Source organism: Enoplosus armatus, chromosome 20 (genome assembly GCF_043641665.1).
Source record: "Enoplosus armatus isolate fEnoArm2 chromosome 20, fEnoArm2.hap1, whole genome shotgun sequence".
Taxonomy (NCBI): Eukaryota; Metazoa; Chordata; class Actinopteri; order Centrarchiformes; family Enoplosidae; genus Enoplosus; species Enoplosus armatus.
Window position 1 is genome coordinate 11,046,486 of NC_092199.1, and position 13,770 is coordinate 11,060,255.

At 41.8% G+C, this 13,770-nt stretch overlaps 2 protein-coding genes across 2 annotated transcripts; one reads left to right on the forward strand and one right to left on the reverse strand.

Moving 5' to 3' along the window:
* The first annotated feature begins 1,914 nt into the window (after positions 1-1,914).
* On the forward strand, positions 1,915-8,849 carry LOC139303098 (chaperone Ric-8A). The gene is made up of 14 exons (XM_070926805.1): positions 1,915-1,950; positions 2,347-2,441; positions 2,530-2,577; positions 3,294-3,311; positions 3,410-3,499; positions 3,584-4,194; positions 4,733-4,868; positions 5,019-5,207; positions 5,396-5,490; positions 6,457-6,607; positions 6,736-6,831; positions 6,958-7,102; positions 7,742-8,018; positions 8,366-8,849. The coding sequence occupies exons 2-14, from the start codon at positions 2,352-2,354 to the stop codon at positions 8,505-8,507; spliced, it is 2,088 nt and encodes a 695-aa protein (XP_070782906.1). The 5' UTR covers positions 1,915-1,950; positions 2,347-2,351; the 3' UTR covers positions 8,508-8,849.
* Positions 8,850-9,331: 482 nt separating this feature from the next.
* irf3 (interferon regulatory factor 3) lies at positions 9,332-12,844 on the reverse strand. Its single transcript, XM_070926706.1, has 10 exons — positions 12,680-12,844; positions 12,415-12,586; positions 11,713-11,786; positions 11,550-11,610; positions 11,385-11,450; positions 11,042-11,287; positions 10,759-10,849; positions 10,282-10,574; positions 10,067-10,185; positions 9,332-9,575 (listed from the first exon to the last, which is right to left on the reverse strand). Exons 1-10 carry the CDS (start codon positions 12,842-12,844, stop codon positions 9,462-9,464), a joined length of 1,401 nt encoding a protein of 466 aa, XP_070782807.1. The 3' UTR covers positions 9,332-9,461.
* Positions 12,845-13,770: the final 926 nt, after the last annotated feature.

Here is a 13,770-nt window from a genome sequence, read left to right on the forward strand (position 1 = left end):
TCGGACATTTTATACACCAAATCTAAATTTCTGCTTTTCTACTAAATCTACTTTTTTCTCATTGAAAAATCCAGAATTTACGAATATGCAAATATATTTTACCATCATATCATTTACCAAATTTCCAACACTGTACTTTAACCCCCCCAATTTTACATGCATTTAATAAATGTTTTATAACACACTATAATGTAGTTGTAAGCAGATATAAGTGTTTATTAATGTATATGTCAACAACACATAAGTGGAGGCTGGAATATAATGTTATATACTGGTTATAAATGCTAAATAGGGGGACTGAAGACACAAGATGTTTGAAGCTTCCACATCGCCCCATTGACTCCATACCTTACAGATATTTACCATAACATAGATTAGCCATACTATCGACTCATCTTATGGGGAAAAATATACATCAAACAAAAACATTAAGATCAATACTCTGTCCAAAACAGGTCCTTATTAAAGTGGAACAAACCTTGAAAGCTCACAGAGGCCAGTTGAGTTTAGGCTACATGTAGTTTATTGTGTCCCGACTGTTATGACCGCTAGTCATGATGTCAGTGTGTGTCAGGATGATTAAAGCAGAAAGTCCTGGATTGCATACGTCAGTGACAACGGTTGTTTTCTTCCACTGGTTTTAAAGGTTACTGTGGGTCATCAGTCTTGTAGCTCTGACTTGTTGATTTCCTGCGTCTTCAGTGTCTTAATTCATCTTGAAGGAATATGTGTTCACTTCCATTAGCACACTTTGTCAGGACTCCTCTGACTTTTCTCCCACTATTGCTGACGTAGTGTGTATCCTGTTGTTGTGAACCTGCAGCCACCGACAGGCCACTTCAGCCTCCCGGCCCTGTTTCCTCTACCCACTGGGCACAAGAGTGAGCATCCTGCCAGGAAAGCCTGTCATTCACTCGCATGTCATCTTCTCACAGATTTAGTCTTCCAGGGCACTCAAGACACTTTGCAAGGAGTGTGTTAACATCTCCTTTGTCTTTACAGTACACTGTGTGTGACAGTGGAAAGTAGGTTAGCTAAACTGCTGATATACTAGAATAAAGTCAGTTCGAGTAAAGTGTTTGCTGTCATCCTTACTGCAGATGTATTTCACGTTACAGCTGATCTGATGTAGATCGGTACCATATGAAGTTTTTAGCACACACATTGTGCCAGAGATAAATAACCTCCTCCGACTTCATGTTTGGATTGACTCAACCATGAAAATAGCTCCATCTTGTGGGACTAGATGCAAACAGCATTATAATACTGTATGCACAATATGTAATTCACCGCACCTTTTCATTTACACAATGGAAGGATTTTGATTTGACACATTTTAAGCTGTACGCTAGCAGTAACAATATTGATGTTATCTTAGGTGGCTCTGCAGACGCACATCTCAGCAATGTTTTCCAAGTTCAGCTTAGCCATCAGTAGCTCCAGTGTGGTTATGCAACAGCCAGAGAAGCGTGATGAAAACAAAATCTTAATGGTTATTTTAGTGATTCCCAAGCTATTCGGAGATTTCACTGAAAGAGTGTGTTAAGCTGGACAGAGAGAGAGAGAGAGAGAGAGAGAGAGAAATGAGCAGCACGATGATGCACCAAGTCTGGAAAACCTGTAGGTTAGAGGGTCAACGCTGAGAGATATAAGCTTAGAGTCCATTAGTGGATTATAACCATAACCATTCCATGGCTCCTGCATCTCTCTTGGATTAAAGAGAGAGAGAGAGGGAGACAGAGAGAGAGAGAGAGAGAGAGAGAGATACAGAGATATGCTGAGTGCATGAGGGAAACTGGAAAGCAAGTGAATTAAGCAAATTCAAAGGCAGAGCGTAGTACACTGTGCATACGTGGACTGAGAAACACTGGGAAGCCAGCTGAAGTCAAATTGGAGCGGTGACAGCACACCTACGGTATATCACCTGGTGGATTACGTGAATTACACAAGGTAAGTTTAAACAAACATAAGGAATAATCTGTCTGCAGTCTTTATTATGTGTGTATATAATCTCAGTATAGACGATTGTCATGTAAAAGACACAGAATCATCTTTCGTTAGCCAGGAAGCATCTTTCACTGATCAAACTGATGTGGCTGTTGTGAAGATAAGATGGTAGGATGGTTATTTTACTGAAAGTCTATCATTTCTGCCCTTTAATGTCACATTTATTTTCTTTATTTCCACATTCTGGGTTAATAACAGACCAAACGTATTATACATAATGTGTTTTTGTCAGTATGTATAACCTCTGTCACCGCCGTCCTCATCCTTATTGTTGTGTAACTTTAATTTTGTTATGGCCTGAATGATAACTCCTCTCCCTGTGCGTGTGTGTGCGCGCAGGAAGCATGGACGTGGACCTGGAGGGGATTATCCAGTGCATCAAGCAGGGGGATGAGAACGGTGTTCAGGCGCAGCTGCAGGAGTTCAACAAAGAGGTAAGGCCACACGTTCTTGTGTCCGGATGCTGCACTGCTGCCTGTGACATTTGCAGACCATCATTTTGTCGTCATTTCTCTCCTACAGTACGCCCAGTGCTTCTTCTTTGATGCAGAGGAGAGGGACCGCAGGAAAGTAAGTTCATCTCAGTCCTACCTGTGTTCCTTAAACCTCACCTTTGCTCACCCCCCTCACCCCACTCCTTCATCTCATCCACCCCTCCCCACCCCCGCTCCACAGTCTGTTTGTGATTAGTAATTCTGCTGTATCAGTTGTCCCTGATCCTCTCTCCTTGCATGCTCAGGCAGATTGAGCCCCGGGAGAGCGATTGAATAACCAACACACTGCGTGTTAATCTATTCAACACTTTCAGCTCTGTCATTTGCAGCCATTGAACAGCAGAACAGCTGATCTGGGGCCGCATTCACGAGCGTCAGGCCAAAAGTAGTAGCTGAGCTCAGTTAGGAGAGACTTGCGTCAGTCAAGATGTTAGGACTCCTATAAGTTTTTGGTCTAAAAGTAATTCCCAAAACATTTTTTAATATTTGATACTTAATTTAACATACTTTATTGTATTGCACTTAAATTTAGTATAATTAGATATTTTAAATTCAATTTGATTAAATTTTTAATTTAACTTAATTCATTTGATTTAATAATGGATTTGATATATATTTTTAAAAATATAATCTTATCCAATCTAATTCCTTTTCACTCTCTGGTTCAGGAGCTGTCTCAGTCCCTCAGTAAACTTCCTCTCAGCAGCTTTGTGGGAACATGAATATGTACTGATGTTATTTTTTCTTCTCGGCTGCGTTGTTCACTGAAATCGGACTTTCCGCCTCCTTAAGCAAAGGAAACTAGAAGAGGTACAGTGCCGCCACAAATAATGTTCAAGTGTTGCGTTTGGTTGCACATGAGAGCGCCCTGTGAAACGTTTGACCTTATTTATTCTTTGCTGTACCAGTTCAGGAACAATAAAGTGAGGGAATACACTGATTCTGACTCCGACTGTGACGAGTACGACCACGAGGATCGAGGCCTCATCCTCAGACAGGTGTCTGACACTTTCTACTTGCCCTATATTCAGTTGTTCCTTTGAAGAATGTTGTTTGACTAAATGTCTGTTTTCTGTCCTCAGAATTTAGTTGTTGTCCTCTTGAGGTTCATTAGAACAGGAGTTAAATGTCGCCTGTTGAGAGTATCTCTACGCACCCTGAGAATCCTCTCCAGAGACAAAAAGGTCCTGGGCCCCTTGGTGACCGACGGCGCTCTCCTGACAGTGGCCAAACTCGCCGGGCTGACCACATGCGATGCAAGTGAGGAAGCCAGCGACCCTGACTCCGATTTCTACGATAACATCATCGCTTCTCTCACCGAGGCCAAAGTGTTGCAGTCTCGCACTGATGAGGACGAAGGAGACGTTGAAGCCAATGACGAAGAGTGCTCTGCCTTTGATGAGGATGCCAAGAGTGACGTCAGCCTCGCCAACAGCGGAGATCTGGACAACATCAGCTGGTTTGGGAGCCACAGGACCAGCATCAACGAAATGCACAGAGGCAACATCCATCACAAGGTGCTAGAGCGAGGGCGGAGGGACCGCAGAGAGAGCAAGATGGAGGGGCAGGAAGAGGAGGAGGTGGAGGAGGAGGGGGAGTCAGGAGAGGAGGCACAGAGAAAAGAGGCCATGAAGGTGTTGTGTAATGTGGTGTACAACAGCACCTGGGCACAGGAGAGGTTCAGTGCTCTCAGGTGGGCTTCGACACAGCACGCAGACAAACACATGCACACACAACAATCCCAAATATTGTTAACATTGTTTTGTAACGTGCTTTTAGCTGTTTCTTCCTGCATATAATTGTCAAATGTACACAGTCCTAAGTCACTTTAGGGTATTTTTAGTTTAGTCACAGGAAAAATTGTGTGAATGTTATACGTTAGAGGTAAGCATCAATCTTCAAGAGCAAACGTGTCTGTTTCAAATTTTTTAACCAGCTTTCAACAATGAGAAAAAGCAGAGACGTGTCCCTGTGTTCACAAACTATTTGCTGATATGGCTGATTATATACACATGCAGCTGACTTTGATTAAAGCAACAGGTTAATGCCTGTTAACAGAGGGTTGTTGAAGGTCATCATGAGGAATGCAAATCCCAAACTGAGATGAAATCAAAATTGTGTTTGGCTAATCTTAGTGGCAGTGTCATTCTCATTTGTTATAACCTTCATGTGGCTTTTGTACAAATCAACATATTCCCAGACAGCTAAGCTCTGGTTGTTTTTTCCATCAGGCTCATGTGTGGTCTCATAGAGCGTCTGTCCTCCAGTGTTAGTTGCTCATCTCCCTCCAGTGTTCAGTTCTATGAACTACGCCTCATGTTCCTCATCACTGCACTACGGCCTGAGCTCAGGACTCAGCTTCAACAGGTGACATGACCTCACTTACTACAAAGTTACTGTATTACATATGTAGTGCAGTATATATTATGGTAGTTAATATGTTAATAACAGTCCTCTCAGCTGTCTCTCGTTTTGTTTATAATTTCACCTTCCTGCTCTCTTATGTTGCTCTTCCAGGAGGGAGGTGTGTCCATCCTCACAGCAGCTCTGGAGAGCTGCCTGGAGGTTCAGTGGAAGGACCAGTATGAGTGTGTGCTGGGCCCAGTGGCACCCCCCATCTCACTGGAAGCCTCTCAGCGTATCATAGAGATCCTCAAAATCCTCTTCAACATCACCTACAGCACCCACAGGCAGGAGCCAAGTGAGGTCAGTGAGTCCATAGTCCATAATACACCTCCCTCTCTCTATGAGGAAATTCAAGTTAAAGATTTAATCAAAACCTGTCCTCCCTTAGCCTCCATTGCCTCTCAGCTGTACGTCACACATTATCAGCCCAATTTAACTTATATAGAGAGAAATACAGAATGTGTACTGTGTGTTTTCTGCTCCCACAGGACGATGCCGCTCTTTATCGACACCTGGTGGCGCTCCTGCGTCTCTGCCTGATGAGGAAGTGTACGCTTTCAGACGACTCTGATGAACTGCAGGGGTGAGCATGAACTAAAGCGTGGCTGGATAGACAGAAAATTGAAACAATGTCGATGCATTTAAAGGTGCTGGTGTCACACTTTTGTTTCTTTATATAAGTTTGTGCCTATATCCTCATTCCATCTCTCAGTTTAACTATTATTTCAGTTCAAATGAGGTCTGTGGGCATAAATATAAATATAATGTTGTCAAAATGATCTGGATACTATGTAATATAATCATGTGTTTACAGCATGTACAGTTCAGGTATAAATAAGGTAAATAAGGGGAAATTAATATTTGTTATAATAGGGTTTCTGACAAATTAGTTTAAAAGATGAAGAATTGATGTTGACATAAAAACACGTGCCAGTGAATGAAAAAGAGAACTTTATAGCTTATTCATATTTTTTTTTTATGTATATGTGAGGTGGGAACACCGTGAACTCTACACTGGACTTGGGATTGTTCAATAAAACTTAAATCCCAGTTTGTATAATCAGGGTCTTGTCTCACTTTCATAAAGAAGCAGAAGTTGTTCACAAGCAATAGCTCACTTCTTCTTGCTTCCACAACCAGATTATATCATTATTATTTCAGTAGATCTCATTCAATTCTCAGGTAATTGTGATTTTTACAGAGGTCTGGATTTGATTCTTGTTTAATTTGATTTAATCAAATTTAATTTGAACAGTTAAGGCCTTGTTATCTGCATAGAGCAAGCATTTTATTTCTGTGTCAGCGATGATTCCTCTAATGTTGTTGGGTCATAAATGTATATTTTTAAAGATGTTGTGTGTCTCACTCCATTTTGTTGTGTAAAGAATTGTGATCACAGCTTTATTAGTAGTATATGTTTGTATTTTTACCACTTATTGTAGTTTTGTGTATACCAGTATACAATAATATAATAATCCATCACGCCAAACTAAACCAAATACTTTGCCTCTGTGCTCCCTTTGATCAACTCTTACTCTCTCTCCCACAGTCACACAGTCAACCTGTTGTCAGCGCTGCCTCTGCAGTGTCTCGACGTGCTGCTGAGGGTGCCTCTGGAGCCAGACTCGCAGCAGTGCCAGGGGGTCAACATGGACTGTGTCCACACCCTGGTGCTGTTCATGGAGAGACGCCTGGATTCGGTAAAGGAGGAAGAAATATGCAGAGAAGCGGCTGAGTGCTTAGTGGCCAAGCTAGAGTTGAAAGTTGAGACTGGTTCGCTAATACTGAAATAACCTGAGGCAGTCTTCCTTGTTTGTTTGCTTCTTAGGGTGATAAGATCAAAGAGAAGCTGACACCAATCCTCAATCTGCTGACAGAGAGCTGCAGGGCCCACAGAGAAACACGCCATTACATCAGGAAACATGTAATACATCCAAAAACATGATGCCTCTGAGAAAGCTCATGGAACACTTTGCTTCTCACAATATTTGGATTATATGTGAAACTATTATTTGTTTCAACTGAGATTGAGATTTATCCCCGTCATTAGATCCTGCCTCCTCTGAGAGACGTGTCTCACAGGCCAGAGGAAGGCTCCACAGTGAAGAGTCGCCTGATCCGTCTCATGACTCATCTGGATACAGACCTCAAACACTGTGCTGCCGACCTCATCTTTGTCCTCTGCAAGGAAAATGGTAAGATCTCTCTCCCTGGAGTCACGGGGATTGTTTGTATTACAATTTTCAGTCACAGAAATACATGGATATACTTTTTCATTGAACCTTGATCTGATTTTTTAAAGAGCTATAAATGGGGGGGGGGGGGGGGGGGGGTAAAGGTGCAAAAATCTCAAAAATTTTTCTACAATAAATCCTCGTCTTCAAAGATTTTACCTTTTGTTAAACAAAATCACACATTTCTATTTTATATCTTCTAGTTTCAGCGTTCACTGAATCTGAATATCTTTTTAAATATTCAAACCTAAATGGCTGCCATTACAATGCAATGGAAATATTCTTAAAATTTTGTGTATGATTTTTCTGTACATTTCTTGAAACTTCATATATACACAGACATATTTGGAAACCTCCTCTAGAATCTAAAATTAGTTCCTGTGGTTTTGAGTACTGTTTGTTTGCACAACATTTATTAGTAATCAGTGACTCCCTGGGGTGTCAGTTAGGTGCTGAAAAGGGTTTGTAGTTTTTATCATGTCTTTTTTTCTGTACATAGATTACACACCTGATAAAAAATAATGCCAGAAAATAATATGGTTTTCATCAACCCTAATTTTTGTGTTGTCTCCACCGCCCTCACTCTTCTTCTTCTTCCAGTGAGTCGTTTTGTCAAGTACACAGGCTACGGCAACGCCGCGGGCCTGCTGGCCACCAGGGGTTTGCTGGGCGGGGGGTCCAGGACCACCAGCTCTGACGCCCAGTACTCCAGTGACTCTGACTCGGACACAGAGGAGTACCGACAGGTGAAAGATCGCATCAACCCAGTGACGGGGCGGGTGGAGGCAGAGCAGCCGGACCCCATGGAGGGTATGACGGAGGAGGAGAAGGAGGAGGAGGCCAAGAGGCTGATCATGCTCTTCAACAAGCTGTCCAGGTCAGTGAAATGCCAGACTATTAAAGATAGATAGATAGATAGAGTTGTAAACCTGTGACAAGGCTGTGTGTCAAATCTGGCTCAGATGGTCTTAATAAATACATCCCATGTTGAGGAAACAATTTAAGGGAGAAAGATTTCAATGTGCTGAAAATTAATGGGTTAAAGTTGGCATTTCCCTTCAAAATTTGGAGAGGAAGCTTCATGATACAGATGACACTATTATGCAGAGCTCACTGAGATCAAGTTTATTTGCATAAAACAGTGGCAACAATTTGAAAAGAGTAAAAAAAAAAAAGTCACTAAGAGTCCAGTTTAGGTTGAGAGCAGATTCATTTGTTTTGCAGTGATAACATCATCCAGCCGATGGGAGTGGACTCCGAGGGGAAGCTGGTCCCAATGTTGGGACTGAGGGAGACTTCCCTCTCTGAGGAGGGGCGGCCTGAGTCAGAGAATGACGGAGAAGCAGAAGAAGGAGAGAAGAACTGAAACACGTCAAATCCTTTCATTCAGTGTATTGATTTTCTTTTGTAAATATCCCATTTCTAAAGTTTAACAGTGCATAAATATTTGTTGTAAGTGTGTGGACGACATGAAAACAAGGTGATGTAGCTCTCAGCCAGAACCAGCCAGCCATTCTGAAACCAAATGAACGGATATCAAAATCTCATTTTTACCTCTTCTTCATTTGGACTAATGATGTAGGGCAGCAATAAGGTCACCCTGGTGTAAGTTAGGAATGAATTCTGAATTGATAGTAGATCCTAAGAAGGAACTGATTTCATGGTGATAACATGATATTATCCAATAAATATACTATGTGTGTTTCAATGTATAGTTTCATTCAGTCTCTTCTATAGCTTTCAGAGTATATTGGGAATAGACGTTCTCATTGGTTAGCTGTGACCCTTAAATACATCAAGATGAAATAAACATCTGCACAGCATATTTACTTTTTCCTGTACAGTCTCTGGTGTGTTGCGGTACATAACTGTCTTAGATTGTGCTCAGGTGGATATTCGGCATATTGTGCTTAAACTGTCTCGTGATACAAGATCAAAAACATTTACACTGACTCCAGATCTGATTCTGGTCACAACCTGCACTGTATCTATCTCTGTGACTTAACAGTTATTCTTTATTTGGATCCACAAAGTGGTCGCTAGTCTTATAACAATATAACAAACAACAATTTAAAATCAAACAGTACCAATAAAACAAGAAAGGGCAAAACAAGCCAAGTATAAAGATTAGAAAATAAGTGAAATGACTCTATATATAAAATATGAAACAATAAAAAACAGTAGCCTGGAAACAAATACAAAATTACAAAATTGTCAAAACAGCAATAATCAGAATAACATCTATTTCTGAGATGTTCTTCAAGTTAAGAATTACAAAAAATGGGTAAACAATGACTTTCTTCAGGCACAGCAAAGTGCATCAGTACATCTCCATCATCTCTTCCAGGGACATCTGCAGCTCCACAGACTGCAGGGAGGAGGCGCCGCCTCCAACAGCCATATTCTTCAGTAACTCCACTGAAGTCAGAACCACCTGAGACAGAAGAAAAAAAACAGGGAGCAGAAGTCAGACGCGATGACAAGAATGACAAGAGCGAGATGGCACATTTGAGCTTGACAGAAGCCATGAAATTCAAGAACGCCGGAGCAATGAGACGTGTCAAGCTGGTTTCTTTAAAGTAACTTTTTGTATAAGCTTTTCATTTCTCAGCATGCGCTCCTCCATAGAGGCTCGGTGGCAGAAAAAGCTTTTACACCCGAGGGATCAGCTTTCACCACCGGCATTCAGGCTTTGTTCCCTCAGTGCTATTAATCAATACTGAGACAAAATTGCCTCTTGAAAAGTGCTGCTGACTACAGCTCCCCTGAGAGGGCAATTTTCAGGGTTTGATCACTCATGAAATTTGATAGAGGTATGTGCGGTAAAAAAGAAAAAAAGCCTCTCTGCCAAACTGAAACACTGCTTTAAGGACTTCGAGAGCACAACACTGTCTGTGTGTTTTAATAATTTAAAGGTTCTCTCACCTCCACTGTGATGAGTTTCTTCTCCCACGGCCGGTTGTCTGGGTCGGGCCACTTTTCCCCGAGGCAGAAGAACAGGGAGCAGGGAGGGCAGTCTCTGCCTTCAATGAAGTCCAATATTCCTAGAGAGAAAGGACAATCAATCACTACATCAACCAAACAAGATACGGCAGGTGTATTCACAGGTAACAAGAAGAAGAATTATTCCTTTCACCCACCTCGCAGAAAGTCCTTGAACAGGTACAAGGGTTGAGGCTCCAGTTTGGAAATCTCTTGGGGCTGCCTGCTCCTGTCAAACTTGGAGAAGCTCCAAAATGCTTTGATTTCACCCCGCCGCTGGCCGTAGACTATGTGGCCTGACACCCCCACGTCCAAGCCCTCGCCCAGCTTGTCCAGGATGCGCTGGGTCAGATTGGCTTGGGTTTGATCCAGCATGACTCCGGGACTTGGCAGAGAGACCACAGTCAGGCCTGACTCGTGATCCAAAACCGATGTCCCGAAGAGGTCAGGGCTGATGCGGAGAGAACATTTATTCATTCGATTTTAAGTTGAACAGGAATAGTTTGCGTAGAGTTAGTCTCGGCACGAGAGTGAACATCATATTTCTCAAAATATCAAACTATTCATTTAAATATGTCAATTTGAAGCTGGGGTCAGACATGTTTCCTGTGATGAAAGCCTTATTTTGATGTTACCTGTAGACTAAGCGGACTCCAGCTTCATTCTCAACCAGCTGCTGAGACACCTTCACTCCTCTGTAGTACACTGATAATCTGAATTGAGTCTCTAAGGATTCAGAAAGAGGAGGTGTGTGTGAGAAAAGGTTTTTAACAGATCCACTCTCAACTGTACTAAAACACATTATTTAAGTTGCAAATCCTGACTGATATTATTCATATTGACTTGCTGCTTTCTTACAATGGCCTTATGAGAGATAAACCATTTTAATATTTTGTACAATAACATCCATCAACTTACTGAAATTGTCTCTATCACTGGTCTTGTTCACGGTGTGTAGGAACTGCTCTGAAAACTGCCCACCACAGGCCCCTCCCACGGCTCCCTCCATTGGACGTGCTGGTTGCTCGGGCAACCCAGCTTCACCGACTGCAGCGTTAAACGTTACTGGATACTGCTGTTGCCCAGGCAACGTGGGTCCGCCAATCACAACTGGGTATTGGAGCTGCTGTTGCTCAGGAGGAGGCTCAAAGCCTGCGGTGCCCTCTGTGGAAAAGTTGTAGAAACTGAATAACTGTTTGTAGGAAAGTACCTTGGATACTGGTTTTTCTGCTCGTGCTGCAGCAGCGAGGAGGAAGTCTACCTGTTTCAGGGCCAATGTTCAGTCCCTTCAGACACTCCTGGAGAATATCCTGGTTGACAGTGGATTCTGATGGCAAATATTGATCAGTTCAGAAATATTCAGATTCCACATTCCTCGCTATCAAATGAATGATTCAATGAATTTACCTTCTGAGTTCTCCCTTACCTGCAAACAAAGTTTCTTCTGGAAGATAGAGACGGTCTTCAAAGCATGGGACAACCTGGCTCTAAGACATCACGGACACACATCTTCATATGTAATTATATAATGACACAGCATTTACATTCTGCTTCTTCTGTTCCCAGAAGTCCGACACACTTACACTTACTTCTTGTACAGGAAAGCCAACATCCTCAAACAAGTCTGGGTCATTCTGGTCCTGGGATCCAGCAGAAGAGTTAGCTTTGAGAGGGAAAGCAAAGAGCTCAGTTAATATCTGCTGCCTGCCATCTTTTAATCATTTATTCTCTGCAGAAACACCCCTTTAATCTTATAATCCCCTTTACAAATGGTATTGACTTGCCTGCTCTGCATTTGCATATTACCTTGACAAATCTCCACCACAGAAATCCAGACGTAAATGTATGCAAGATAGAGAGTGATGTGATCCTCCACATCAGGTGAGATGGTGATCAGATATGTACTGTATGTGGCCACGCTGATAGAGAGGTGCTTTATTATCAAGAATCCACACATGAGAGCATAAATGAGCAGCATCTGTGGTGCATTTACTGTATTACCTGATTTTTGTGTTTATCTAATTTAACAGTACAGCAATGAGACAAAAGATACACAAGCTGCATAATTTTGCATGAATAAAAATGCAAGAGAAATGAAATGTGTGTTTGGATTTTTCCAAGTGAGAGAATAATCTGTTTTGTATTTTTTCTGTGGATTTTTAAGACCTGGTGCCAGTGAATACCCGTCACTATACACATCTAATGTTTTTGTTTTAGTAAAGTTCATCAGAGGAAACAGTCATTGGTGGACCAAGTGGTGATTGTCTACAGACGCCGAGGTGGATCCTCACCTCGTGATGGTGTCTCATCCGGCCAGTGAAAAACTTTATGGGGGTTAGCAGCGTCGTTCTTATTGTCAGAGATCAGTTTGAAGCCTTTGGCTCGGAGGGCGCTGCGGAAGTTCCTCTTCCAGATTGAGGGTTCTCCCAGTGCCGGGCCATTGCCGCTCGCCTCTGCCCAGGCCTGCAGGGAAGAGGCAGGAAGAATTACACCACGGAGCAGTCACTGTGTAGAACACCATGAACACAAGGGCTACGTTATGTCAGCGGCGATTACCTTAAAGATGAGAATGTCAATGTCGGAGGAGTCCTGTCTTAAAGCATGTTTCCACGGGATGGAGAACTCTGTTCGCTCCGAGTTCGTCCAGTGGACACCGGTATACCTGCAGCTGTCAATCTGGGTCCGCAGCCATGGGATGAGCAGCGGTTTAGAATGAGACATTTCTGCAGGAGCAATAAAAAAGGTCACGTCAACAGTGCCATTGCATGCGTTTGCTGTCATATCCTTCAGGGCTGAGCCTTTTAACTGAACTGTAACATGATTCCCAGCTCATCTACAACAGAGAGAGAGAGAGAGAGAGAGAGAGATTGTTTACATTCTGTTGTTACGTTTAATTAAGAATTAAGATCAGTTTTGCAATATTTGAATAATATCTATTCAATTTAAAACTCAGGTGCCTACCCAAATAAATATTATTAGAATTTTCAGGTCATCAAAATCTTTTCGCCTGTGGAGGGCGCCATTTAGTTATTTTAAAATCGGAAATAAAATAAAAAACAACTTGACATTTGTATGTTCGAATGAACTTGAGTGTAGAAAATCCTTAAATCTTAATGCATGTACAACTTATTAAAAGGAGGGATTACTCCTCCTATTGTTTCCACTCCTGCTAAATTATGAAAGGTTTAAGAAAAAACAAGCAATATACATCAAGCAATATATATCTGAGCATCATCATCCTCTGATCCCTGCAGTACTGTGGTGCAGCTGGGAAAATCAGTTCATGTTAGCAATTTCTGAACAGCAAGAAAAAGGGAGAAGGCGAATATGAGGCCAGGTCTGGTTCAGCACTCAATACCGCAAACACTCTAACATGAGTATTACAAAAAGTTTTGAGTTAATGTTAGAGTGAGTACTTTAATTATTACAGTAAAATGTATTCAAACATGAAAAGTAGGCTACTTATTAAGAACGCCTTGCAAAAAAATGTAATATTAGTGTGCAATGTTTGGTCTCACTGTTTCACTGTATTGTTGTATTTAAAGTATTACATAGTATATAATAGACATTGACATAATAGTATATAAAGTTACATCAAGTTGAAATACAAGATAAAGTACAGCACTTCACGTCAAATTGAATACAGC

Excerpts from the sequence above, each read along its gene's own strand:
- LOC139303098 (XM_070926805.1), top strand. The coding sequence starts at position 2,352 with ATGGACGTGGACCTGGAGGGGATTATCCAGTGCATCAAGCAGGGGGAT. Across the intron at positions 5,208-5,395 it reads ACAGGCAGGAGCCAAGTGAG|GACGATGCCGCTCTTTATCG; the intron begins GTCAGTGAGTCC and ends CTGCTCCCACAG. Across the intron at positions 6,832-6,957 it reads GCCATTACATCAGGAAACAT|ATCCTGCCTCCTCTGAGAGA; the intron begins GTAATACATCCA and ends CCCCGTCATTAG.
- irf3 (XM_070926706.1), bottom strand. The coding sequence starts at position 12,844 with ATGTCTCATTCTAAACCGCTGCTCATCCCATGGCTGCGGACCCAGATT. Across the intron at positions 11,787-12,414 it reads GGATGAGACACCATCACGAG|CTAACTCTTCTGCTGGATCC; the intron begins GTGAGGATCCAC and ends TCCCTCTCAAAG. Across the intron at positions 11,611-11,712 it reads TTGGCTTTCCTGTACAAGAA|AGCCAGGTTGTCCCATGCTT; the intron begins GTAAGTGTAAGT and ends GTGATGTCTTAG.